Raw genomic sequence first — 12,291 nt, 5'->3', positions numbered from 1 at the left:
TGAGAGTATCTTTAACTAAGGAGCCATAAAATTCTAATAGAGCAGTAATGTTCCCAGCGAGCCTGAAGGAAATCCGATCAATAGTTATGAGCTTGAGGCTCAATTTAAGGCTCAATTTATGGCCTTAATTCATCAAACATAGTCATTCTCCATTTTTGTACAGGATGCTTTTGTGGTTCCTGCTGAGCAGAGGAGTATAAAGTCTGCACAAGCTCTTTCTCGACAATTCCCCAGGCTTTGTCATTTAAGATAGGTGACTCTACAGAGGTGATGTTCAGGGTTCTGGGATCTATTTGAAGGTGATTTTTCATGATACAGGACAGACTGCACCAACTGCATTTGTTCTGAGCATCTCAGGCTTGGAATGGTTTCACAGCGAGTAAAAAAGATGTTTTGGATCTCTTTAAAATTTGACACTGCAGTTATTCATGTGCCTGTAGACCACTCCACAATCAGGAATGGTTCAACAGCATGTTCTCCAAAAAGCCTTTTACTGCTTTTTGTAGACCCCTTGCAACAGAATTTGAAAGGTGCAGATGGGGGCTGGGCTTCTTCTACATTTCTAAGCTGCCTCTGTGGTAGAAAGAAGTTTTCCCAGCTGCTTCTGACACAGGTGTGATCTCTTTTTTTCCAAAATGGTATGCAAGCACAGAGGCAGACAATGAAATTTCATGCAAAGGTTTTATTAAAACCTTTCTATAAAATGACAGATCTTTCCGAAGACTGAAGTAAATGCAACCTTTATGTACCCACCTCCCACCAGTGGCATAAGCATGAGGTAGACAAAAGCATCTCAAATGAAAGAGCCATAATTAAAGACATCTATTGTATGTACTTGTCATTCCTGCATACAGAGGTTAGCAGAAGTAAGTTTTAACTACCTGAAGTGATAGGAGTGTCTTGTAAGTATACAGTAAGGTCGTAGCTGGAGAGGGCTCTTAATCAACACTTGACCAAAAAATGTTTTGTGACAATCATTCAAATACAATTTCTAAGGGTGCTTTTAAAATCCCCAACTCTTACACCACGTACAGATCCACAAACAACCCGGAGCTGCAGATGATCTTCATTGTACAGACTCATTCCTGAAATGCCTGTGGTGGCTTTTCTGACCGCCCAGGGGGGCTCTGGGAAGCCAGGGCTGCTGGTGACTTCCTAGCCCTCGCTCTGCAGCACCATTTTCCCCCACTGCCAGCAGCTGCAGTAGCGGGGAGGCAGGAGGGGTTCTGGAAACCCGGGCTGTTACCTGAGCCAACAGCGACACCCAGGGATTCACCAGCACAGTCCATCCCTTCTGTGATCTGCATTCCCCTGTCCCATGCCCCCTGAAAAATATTCCAAGGTTTACCCATTTTTCTCTTCCTGAGTGACTACACTGATTGAGAGGGAAGAAATACTGTAGTAATTATAGTAATTTTATCTATAGAAATCCTGTATACTTGTGTGCTGAGAGTAAATTAGATCAGCCACAGGCACATCTATATTCAAATGAGCGCATTCACATTTCATCTCTATCAAAACAGTTAGGATGGTATTATTTGTTTGCAGCTAAGGTCAAGACAGACAACTTATAAAACCTCCCATTCCTGCTTCCTCACTACAGCAAAAAGCCCCACTGAGGCCCTGCTGAAAGTATTTTGGTAAGCTTATGTTGAATAAATGTACAGAGATGAACAGTACACTCAAGGAGTACGTCACAATCAAAATAATAGGTGCAGGTTCTGTATCAGTGAACACTGAGTCAGACTTCTATTAAAATGACCCTGAACAACTCCTTGAAGACACATACCTGAGCAAACAGTGGTAAAATAGTTAGAGAAGTAAGAGACTACCAGGCATTAATGATTCCAGAAAAACATTTCAGTAGAAGCAGAAAAACACCTTAGAATTGATCAGGACACAGGATGTGCTGAGAACAACCCAAATTACACAGTACAATTACAAAGTGCAAGTGTACTTCCCAATCCCAGCATGCCAATGCTGTCTGTCAGTCATTGGGCTATTGGCCCTGTCACAGGTGTACAGCCTGCACGGCTACTGAGGTAGTCTCTTGTTTGCTTTTCAAGCCTAGGCTTGCTTCAGATCCGAAGGGAATGCCTGCTCCTCTCTGCAGGGAAGAAGGCAGCTCAACTGAAAAAGCACCAGGCTGAAACAGCAGCAAATGAAGTAGACCAGTGACTGTAGCTTTACGACAACAGGAGTTGTGAAGGGAAAGGGCACGAATGAAGCCCAAAGTTTGTATGTTCCAGTTGAGAAGCTGAGGATAATTGAGTAGGAAACAAACAAATGAAATCTGTGTTACAACAATTTAAAGCATAAAGGTGCAAAACAATGATTCGACTTTGAAATGGAGCATGAGAAGTTCCAGGTTCAGAAAGCACAGAAATAGTCCGTGAACTGATGGTCAGGCAGTGCCTGAAAGCATATTTGGTCACTCCATGAGCTCTTTTTAAAAAAAACAATCATGACCATCCTTCTCTAACTGAAACAGATCTGTGAAGTAGGTAGTACTCTGAAAATCAGAACTGAATTGTCTAAAGATGAACATCCAAAATGTGGAGTATCTGTGATTCATTTAATTCTTCTGAAAATATGTGTCATAGTCCATAAAATAATAGTACTTTCATCTATTTGCTCGGTGCTTTCAAGCTGTCTCTATGTTTTGTAGGATTTATACTGAATCAGTTATCATTCTGCCTGTCTTTTCAAGGAAAGATGAACCAAACTTCTGTCTACTCCTGCCATGGCACAACTGGAAATGGGATATTCGCCAGGAACTCACACACTCTCAGTGTGAGATGGTTGCTACAGTCTGCAGCTCAATACCATTGGCTTTCCTTTGTACCTTTTTCTCCTTCAGAATTTGGGATGAAAGGTTATTTAAAAACCAGTCTACATCTTGATAATCTTCAGGCCACCGCAAATACCGACTCCTTTGTAAGAAGTTTCGAATTGGTTTGTGTTTCATCAGTTGATATTGAGAAAGTGACCCAACCACTACCATTATGAGGACATCTTTCAGATCAGAGAAGTACCTGCTCTGGGCAAAATTGAAGGCTTCCACACACCACCCATCTTTGAGAAACTGCCTGGTCACAATACAAATTGTTTTCCTGCTGTTCCAAATGGCATCACGAATATTATTGATATGTTCTTCCCCAGGCAAGAAGTCTCTTTCCTCAAAACACAAGGTAAATCTGTTTTTATCCAAATACTGTGAATCCAGGTGCTTTAGCAAAGCATTCTGGACCCATTCAAAGTCATTTTTGCTGTAGCACAGATACGCATCATATCTGTATTCACATTTATTTGTTACTTGTGGATGGGTGGCTATTATTTTTTTGGTGACAGTTTTATACCAGATAAAACAAATCCCCCGACAGCGAGTAAAAATGATGGCTGACACCAGAAACATGAGAAAGGTGACAGAGAAGAAGATGAATAGTGAGAACCTGAGTGCCTCCTGGAGTTCATCTTCATCACAGCCATCATATTCCAGATATGACAGTGGTACCCCTGCAAATTCAGGTGGGTAGGCACAATACCTGTCAGATTCGGAGCCAGCTAGGGTTACATTGGTTTCATTTAGCCACACTAGTAGGCTCTTTAAAGAGCAATCACAGACATACTTATTATGTGTTATATCCAGAATATTCAAAGTCATAAAGACTTCAGGCTCAGGGGAAAGCAGCTGGTTTCCAGATAAGTTGAGGTACATTAGGCTCTCCGGAAAAAGCCCAGGAGAAAGATGAGACAGCAGATTGGAAGCCAGATTAAGGGTTTTTAGAGATGTTAGACCTCTAAAAATGTCCTGTGGAAGAGCACTGAGGTAGTTGTTATTCAGATGGAGAACCTCGAGTTTGGACAGTGCCCCAAACACATCCAAACACAAGTCTCTCTCCCACACAAGCTGTAACATATTTTCACCCAGATCCATATAGGTTAACTGACTATTTTGTATAGCATTATCACTTTTCACACAGTAAGAGAACCGATTCTGTTTTAAGAAGATATATTGCAGATCTGGAACTTGGAAAAGAATATACAGGTCACCTACATTTGCCAACCAATTTCTTTCTAAATCTAGGTATGCTGTATCTATTCTTGTGTAAGCTACAGTCATTAGCTTATTGTCACCTAAAGAGGCATATGTCAGACGTGGAAAGGAAGGGAGCTTTTTAATGGCATTGTCTCGGAGATCAATTATTTTCAGACTTACTAAGTGATGGAATGATTTTTCACCAATCATCCCGATATGATTCTGCTGTAAATCAATATATGCTACACTGCGTAGACCCTCAAAAGTATGATCATACAACTCACCTAAAAGATTACTTGAGAGATTGAGGATTTTTAGGTTGCCCAAGCCAAAAAATGCTTGTCTTTCAATTTGATTTATCTTGTTTTTGAAAAGGTTCAGCACTTCCAGTTTACCAAGGCTTTGAAAGACTAAAGGGTTGAGAGAGAAAATGTAACCCCCTGAAATATCAAGGGAACTGAGATCACTTCTTTCTAGTCCTGCAAAAGTATAATTATCTGGATTTTTTAAGTTTTGAAAGCCAAATCCCGAACCCATTATATGAGTGCTAAATATTAAAGACCTGATTTGAGTCCCTTTAATGGCTGTACAGAAATATTGGACTCTCTCAGTGCTCCAGCCATTTTTGCTAAGGTCTAGTGAGTTAAATGTAATATTTTTGAAAGGATTTGGGCATTTGGCCCAGTCTACACTTTCTGCCTTGTACAAAAAATTAGAACTGAGGCTGAACAATAGAAAATGTTTTCCTCGGAAGCTGGTAAGATTGCTCTGACACAGGTCAGATATGTAGTTGGATTTCAGGTTCACAGTTTTCAGGGCTGTTAGATTATAAAATAATGGATGAGGCTGAAGTCTGGTGATTTTGTTCCCTGAAAGATCCAATTCTTCTAATGATCTCAAATCTTGAAAGTAACGTTCCTCAAGGATGGAATTTCCAAGGTAGTTCCCAAACAGACGGAGTACAGTCAGACTTGGCAAACCCACAAAAGCATCAAGATCTGGTTGAAGAATCCTATTGTATCCCAAATCTAAGATACGAAGGTTTGGCAGGTTCCTGAAAGCTCCTTTCCCTATGGTAACAGGATAGACCAACTGCGTTCCAAATTCCAACAACCACAAGTGCTCCAGCAGTGGAAACGAAGTTTCGGTCAGCCGTATGATATAGTTGGAAGTTAGGAAAAGCTTCACCGTATCCTTCGGCACAAGTGGAATATCTGTGAGGTTGCAGGAAAAATATATGGAGACTTGGGCTTCTGAGTAGCAGCTTCTAGATGCACACACCCCACTAGCTAGTGAGAGTCCAAAGACAAGCACTAGCTGATGACACAACATCATGAACCTAGGTGAAACAAAGTGAAAACAGAGAGCATTAATTCTGCAGTTGGCTATCTATGCAGTGAGTTGTAGAGCCCATTTTTAACAGTTGTGGAAGAGAGGACTAATGTCACACTAAAAGTTACTAGTGGTTTGGGAATCTATCCTTTCTCTGAAGTCTAACAGGTACTATCTGATAGGCTGTCTGCTCAGAACATGGGTCCCAAAGAGATGCGAGCAACTCCTATGACCTAAAAAGTAACTCTTCTTTATGTACCTTAAGGGTGGCACCATAACCCCACTAGGTAGGTGCTGAAATCTCGGCCTAACTATTTAATTTGTGCCATGGAACAGGTAATGGTGGTGTATTAGCTTAATTCCTTTATCAGTTATCCAAACAGGTTTTAAACAGTTTGGAATACCCAAGTAAAGTGCAATCATCCAGTCATCTCAACAGAGCAGGGCAACGCTGCTCTTTCCCTGAGCACTCTCCTTACGAGGGCTATTACCTATTTGGAATTTAGATTGCTGTCATACAGAACTACCTAACAGCCTCGAATTTTAAAGAGGAGGATCTCTTTTGAGGCTCCTGGAGCCTCAGACTACGCTGACAATGTGAAATTTTTCTTGAAATGGTTGTGAGATAGTTTTGAAAGTATAGGCAGGAACAAGGCTTACGCTGAAGGAACAGAAAAGACACAGTAGCCTGAAACTGTCCTGTGAGATTTCATGTTTCATGAAAAACTGTATTTCCTGAACTTTAAGTTCCTAAGTTATACAAAAAGGTGGATAACGTAATTTATGCAGCTTGCTGATGAATCCATTTATTAATATATTCCCACTCTGTATTTTCCTTGCATTATGCCATCTGTCTGCCTGTCTCCCTTTTTATCCAAGACAAAAACCTCTTCAAAGCAAGGAAGATCTTTTTTACTGAGCATGGTAAAGAACAGAGCAAATTATTAGCCCTAAAGTGATTGCTTGCGTGCAGTAGTTTTTAAAAAAATCCCTTCTAACTAAGATTGCAACCATCTGCTTCTGCTTTTAGACAAGAATTTATTGAAATGAAATGATAACCCAATGGAAGAATTTTTGTGTCCTCCAGCACAATCTGCTTAAAAATTTCTAAGTGTAAACTCTTGGGGAGCCAAACCCCCAGTGGCCATCTATAGTCTGCAAAGTAAATCTACTTCAGAGAGGAAAAAAGTGGGGCTTTGAACAATTATTGTTCTGATTTGAGCACACTGCTTCTTTAAAGCACAGGTACAAGCCTCTATGCAGAATATTGTACTATTAAACTAAAATCATCTTATGCTTTTTGCTGTCATACAAAGGGATTTCTGGGAAATGTCAGTAGAAACCACTATGACATTCCCATTGCAAATACCAAAGGAAAGAGAAAGCCAGTTTTTAGAGACTATCTGCTACATAGGCAATACAAGGATATTACAGCACAGTCCAATCTCACTCTACCAAACATCTCAAAGTCATTTGATTATATTAAAACTCTAACTTGTAACAGCTGTGGCTACTAGAGTGAGTCTGCAAATTTTCACCCTAGAGGCTCAAACACCAAATGGGAAACATAAATACCTTGCAACTTAAAATACTAATCTTTAAATTTTTAGGACATTCTTGTGTGCTTAGGACAAGATCTGATTCTTGAGGTAAAAGAGATTATGAATATAGGATAAGAGTGTTGAATTCTGAAGTCCTGGCATTCAAATTTCATTAGCATTTTGTCTCACAAAGGAATTTAAGATGTGCTGTAAAGAAAAGCAAATGTGATGCAAAGAAAAACAAAGTGTAGGTAGTGAGTATCAAAATTCTGTTTTATTGAGCATAGTAAAGAACAGAGCAAATTATTAGCCCTAAGGTGGTTGGTTTTGTACTGTACTTTAAAAAAACACTTAGGAGATTTTAACTTCTTCTATGGGGAATAATTCCAAGTACTAGAATATAATTGTATTTACTACCCTCTTTTTTGACCTAGCATACACTTTTAAAGGGGACATTATAAACAGTAAACTATGTAACGTTTGTTGTTGTTACTACAGAATGTTGTAGGTTATTAAGAAAGACCCAAACATATAACAGGTGATTCAAGATCTTGTTTACATTTTTACATTTTTCTTTCCTAGAACCATGAAAACAAAGCACCAAGTTTCCCTTTTAGTATTTGACAACTATGACATTGGTTCTTGCTGACATTGTAATATAAGATGTTTAGCACAAATAGTTTTAAATTACATTTATCTTTCAGACTTTTACATTTTCATTCCTTGTATTTGCACAGATGCTATGGCTAGTTTTTAAAGTTTGGGCAAAATCACTGCATTATCAAAAGCAGTGGCAGACAGAAAATACTTTGGAAGTCAATATTTGATGGACACATACAATAGACAGCTAGAAAAAGATCAAAATGCTTAGAATGGAACAATTAGGAAATGTTGTTGTTTTAAAATTTTAAAATGTTATTTTATTTTCTTTATTAGAATATAAGAAAATGGTGAAAGATTTTTTTGCCGCCTTTCCCTTTATACTTACTTGCTTTTTCACATTCTTGTAAGTTAAACAAATACCTAACAATCTTTTAACAGTTGTTACACTCCACCTCTGCTCTGGTTTACTGACAAGGAAGATTTCACTTGTAAACTTTGCTCCCTCAATTTTTTCCACATAAGTTACTACCTCCTTTCCCAAATCTTGTCCCTCCATGAGCAGGAGGGCGATGCTGGCAGTAAGTAATGCCTCTTACTGCTCTCATGAGGACAACAAAGATTTGTATTTTAACAGAATCTCATAATGTAGCATTTTATGCAACCCTTCACCACTGTATGTTAGCCTTTAAAATGTCTTGGGAAGAATATTCTTCCCACAAAACGAGGATCCTCCCATTCAATTACATGTCTGTGCATGGACATGGAGATGAAGGGATGTCTAAATGCTTCATTCATAGAATCTCAGAATCTTTAAGGTTGGAAAAGAGCACCAAGGTCACCGAGTCCCACCTATGACCAAACACCACCACGCCAATTAAACCATAGCACTAAGTGCAACATCCAGTCATTTCTTGAACACCTCCAGGGATGGTGACTCCACTACCTACCTGGGCTGCCTGTTCCAATGTTTAAACACCCTTTGAAAACGTTTTTCCTGATGTCCAACCTTAATCTTCCCTCATGGAGCTTGAGACTCTATCCTCTTGTCCTGTCAATTATTGAAAATTTTCATTATTGAAAACTGGAGCAATGAAGTTTAGAGAATCAGGGCCCAATAGGAGTGGGATGAAAAATGCAGCAAATGCTTTTGGGATGGGAAGACCTAAGCAGGCCACGTTTCTGAGCAATGGAAAGAACTTCTACAATGCAGGGTGAATATTCTACCTAGATCTAAAGGCATAAGTGAGTGCATACAGAATGCACATACTCTAGCTCTGGTCTCAGCCTCCTGTGCATCTGGATCAGGGAAGGCAGATGCAGATGCTTTGAGTCATCTGGAACTTTCACTATTGTACTTACTTTTTGTAAAACTTTTGTTAACCTGGTTTTAAATCACCTAGAAACTTTCACTAGCACAGTAGAAAAGGATGGGAACTGGCAGTACCTGAGAGTGGATGTTGTAGCTGTGCCTGTTTATCTCAGCACAGCTGTGTATGCCTTAGGACACCCAGAGAGACTGTCAGTAAGCAAGGCTTGAAGTAAAGCTGAAAAGGAGGACTAAGGCTGTCTCTTTTTGTTACTCATGCCACAGTAACAACTCTCCCATGGAGAGTTAGAAAGCACTTGCCATTCCCCTTTCCACACCCCCAATAAAAATACACTGGATTCCACATAAATAAAGAATGGGTTACATACCCTGCTTCTGTCCTTGCTGAGGCCTGAGGCTTGCTTTTAAAAAGAGTGACCTGAAAGGAAAACTTCAGTCTTAAAAGTGGTTTTGTGCAGCAGCAGCCTCCTGTGCTACTGTCACATAACCCTAGTTTAAACGAGAACCAGCACACACCAGTGGGAGGGAACAGGTATGAACTATGTGTGCTTATGAAAATGAGCAGCAGGCCTAAGTGTTCTCAGTTGTCAGCCATAGGTTTTAGGGAAAAAAGCAGCAGAAGTGCTGGCTATCTGGGTGGACTCTAGGGAAGACCAGTGTAAAATAATCACCAATAAGATTGAAAGAGTTTAAAAATATTTTTAATAACCTACTGCAGTGACCATGATATCCTTCTAAGGAGATTCTTCGTAGATGACAGCTCAGTCAGCCAGAGGAATTGTGTGCCCACCACATGCACAGACTACTTGAAATAATTCCAAAAAGATGAAGTCCTATGACCAAGGATACCAGCCATTTTGGTGTTTAGGATGTGGTCAGTGGATAAAAAGGTAAAGACAGGTGTAAAGCTGGTAAAATCTTCATATCTGCACCAAAAAGGAGAAAAAAAGAGTACATTTTTTACTAATGCTAATTTTCATGAAAATGTCCAGGTCATTTTCTGTAGGTCACTGAATCAGAGAAGAGTGGAGTATATACACAATAAAGGTAGCAGCATCTTTTGATGAGTGTGTGAGAATCTCATCTTTAATTGCCACAAGTCTGCTTTAGGATTAAGGATTAAGGGATTAATCCTACTGCCAAGTTGGAAGGCTTTTATTCCCTTTAACTTCATAGCTAAGGGTCTTTCTGTTTGGACAGCAAGATGCAAGAGCTCTCTTGGAGCCTGTGTGAGTGCTGCTGTTACCCTGATGCCTTTCTGTGAAACACCACTTAGTTGTCACAGGCAGCACAAAAGCTCCCCAGAGAAAAGGGAAAGATAGGATTCAACAACTTCAGGGTATATTTCTTGCCTGTAAAACTAATGCATGGAAGACAGTCCTCTTTTCTCCCTCTGTACCCCAAAACATTAGACACTAAAGTGGCAAATACTGTCTTAATTGTCCCTTATTATTTTTTCTAAAGTGAGATGTGTGTGTATAAAATTACAGATTTAACTTCTAATTTGATATGCACGCTGCTTTCATCATCAGTTTACAACTTTTCTTTTGACTGTTTTGAAAAGTGTATTTAAGCCAACTTCTTTATGTATATGTCCAGAGCCCAGCTAACTGAACAGAGACTGTTTTCCATTCATTTAATCTAAACCATTCTTCCTATTTAATTACCCCCAGATCTTTCTGCCAGAAACTGGCCAAGTGCAGCACTCAGAAACAGTATCAATAAAGAAATCAGCTGCAGGTACAAAACACATAGGCATGAAAAAGCTACTGGGAAAGGGAAACAAAGATCAGGAGGAGTTTGGAACCTGTGGTGGGTTGACCCTGGCTGGATGCCAGGTGCTCACCAAAGCTGTTCTATCACTCCCCTCCTCAGCTGGACAGGGGAGAGAAAATACAATGAAAGACTCGTGGGCCTAGGTAAGGGCAAGGAGAGATCACTCTGATTACTGTCATGGGCAAAATAGACTTGACTTGGGGAAATTATTTTAATTTATTACCAGTCAAATCAGAGTAGGCTAATGAGAAATAACTACCAAATCGTAAAACACCTTCCCCCACCCCTCCATTCTTCCTGAGCTTAACTTTACTCCCAAACTCTCTACCTCCTCCTCTGCCCAGAATGGGTCCTCAAGGAGCTGTAGGTGGATATCTGCTCCACTGTGGCTCTCCATGGGCTCCAGGGGCACAGCTGCCTCACCATGGTCTTCACCACAGGCTGCAGGGGAATCTGCTCCAGCAGCTGGAGCACCCCCTCCCCCTCCTTCTTCACTGACTTTGGTGTCTGCAGAGTTCTTTCTCTCACACATTCTTACTCCTCTCTCCAGCTGTAGTTGTCATTGCACAGTTATCTCCTCCCCCCTTCTTAAATGTTATCCCAGAGGCTCTGCCACTGTCGCTGATGGCCTTGGCCTTGGTCAGCAGTGAGTCCATTTCACAGCCAGCTGGCATTGGCTCTGCAGGACACTGGAGAAGCTTCTGGCAGCTTCTCACAGAGGCGTTCCTGTAGTCCCCACTTCTACCAAAACCTATACAAACCCAGCACAGAACATTTGGGTAAGTGAGGGCATTTTTGCTTAGTTTCAGGTTAAGTACTCCCCCTTTCAAGCCCAGTTTACCTTACTCCATCTTCTTTTCCTCAGTGTCTTTCCCTTTTCACTATCCTTTGGCTTAGACACAGACCAAGTGCACCAGGATATAAATGAGGTTGAACTCCTACACTGGTATGATCTACTGCATCTGCCTGCTTTCCACAGTGTGTCTTAGTCTGGATTTAAAGGTAAGACTTCAGTTATCTTTCAGGGGAATTTTGTTGTGCTAGCTGCCCAGTCAGAAAAGTAACCCCAAGCAAAGCCTCAGAATGAAGATTAGAAAGCATGCACAAACCTAACACAGCCCATGCATGATTATCTGCCCTATCCCTGGCTAGGGCAGCTCTGATCTTGTTTGCGTTGCACTGACCCTTCTGTGGAAACACCCAATCAGACTGAAGCAGACTTGAACAACAACAACAAACCAACCAAAAAAGCAAATCCAAACCATAAATAAAAAAAAGAGACTAAGAAGCAATGCAAACAATGGAAACCAGCCTCTGTTGTTTATATGTTACAGGGCTGAGACTTCCTCCAAAGTATCTAGAACAGTTGGGCTGCTTACCTATGGCTTTCAATTTTTCTGAGAATGGCTTAAAGCCATTGGGGCTAGAGGCTGTGACTGTGGGAAGTGGTAGCTCAAAGTGGAAGTAAATGCTGAAAGAAAACTGAGGAGTTGACTATAATACTCCAGTTGGGCAAAACAAGAGGAATACTGATTGGATGCAACATTATGCCAGGGGCATGTACTGACAAAGGGAATTAGAGGACAGTAACATCCACTGCTAATTCTGTACTCAACACTGGACTCTAAAGCTGAAGTCTGGTTATAGATTTTAGCTAAACTAGTGCTTTGGAT

General features: G+C 40.5%; 1 protein-coding gene across 1 annotated transcript in view; it reads right to left on the bottom strand.

Moving 5' to 3' along the window:
- Positions 1 to 694: 694 nt before the first annotated feature.
- Positions 695 to 12,291, bottom strand: part of TLR5 (toll like receptor 5) — a 17,600-nt gene continuing 6,003 nt past the window's right edge. The window contains exon 2 of the mRNA XM_017812952.1: positions 695 to 5,378. Within this exon, the coding sequence (XP_017668441.1) occupies positions 2,789 to 5,374 (2,586 nt within the window). The 5' untranslated portion in view covers positions 5,375 to 5,378 and the 3' untranslated portion in view covers positions 695 to 2,788. The remainder of the gene's footprint in view (positions 5,379 to 12,291) is intronic.

This window comes from Lepidothrix coronata, unplaced genomic scaffold (genome assembly GCF_001604755.1).
Source record: "Lepidothrix coronata isolate B3197 unplaced genomic scaffold, Lepidothrix_coronata-1.0 Scaffold38, whole genome shotgun sequence".
NCBI lineage: Eukaryota > Metazoa > Chordata > Aves > Passeriformes > Pipridae > Lepidothrix > Lepidothrix coronata.
The sequence above is the reverse complement of the archived record's forward strand: the minus strand, read 5'-3'. Positions and strand labels throughout refer to the sequence as shown.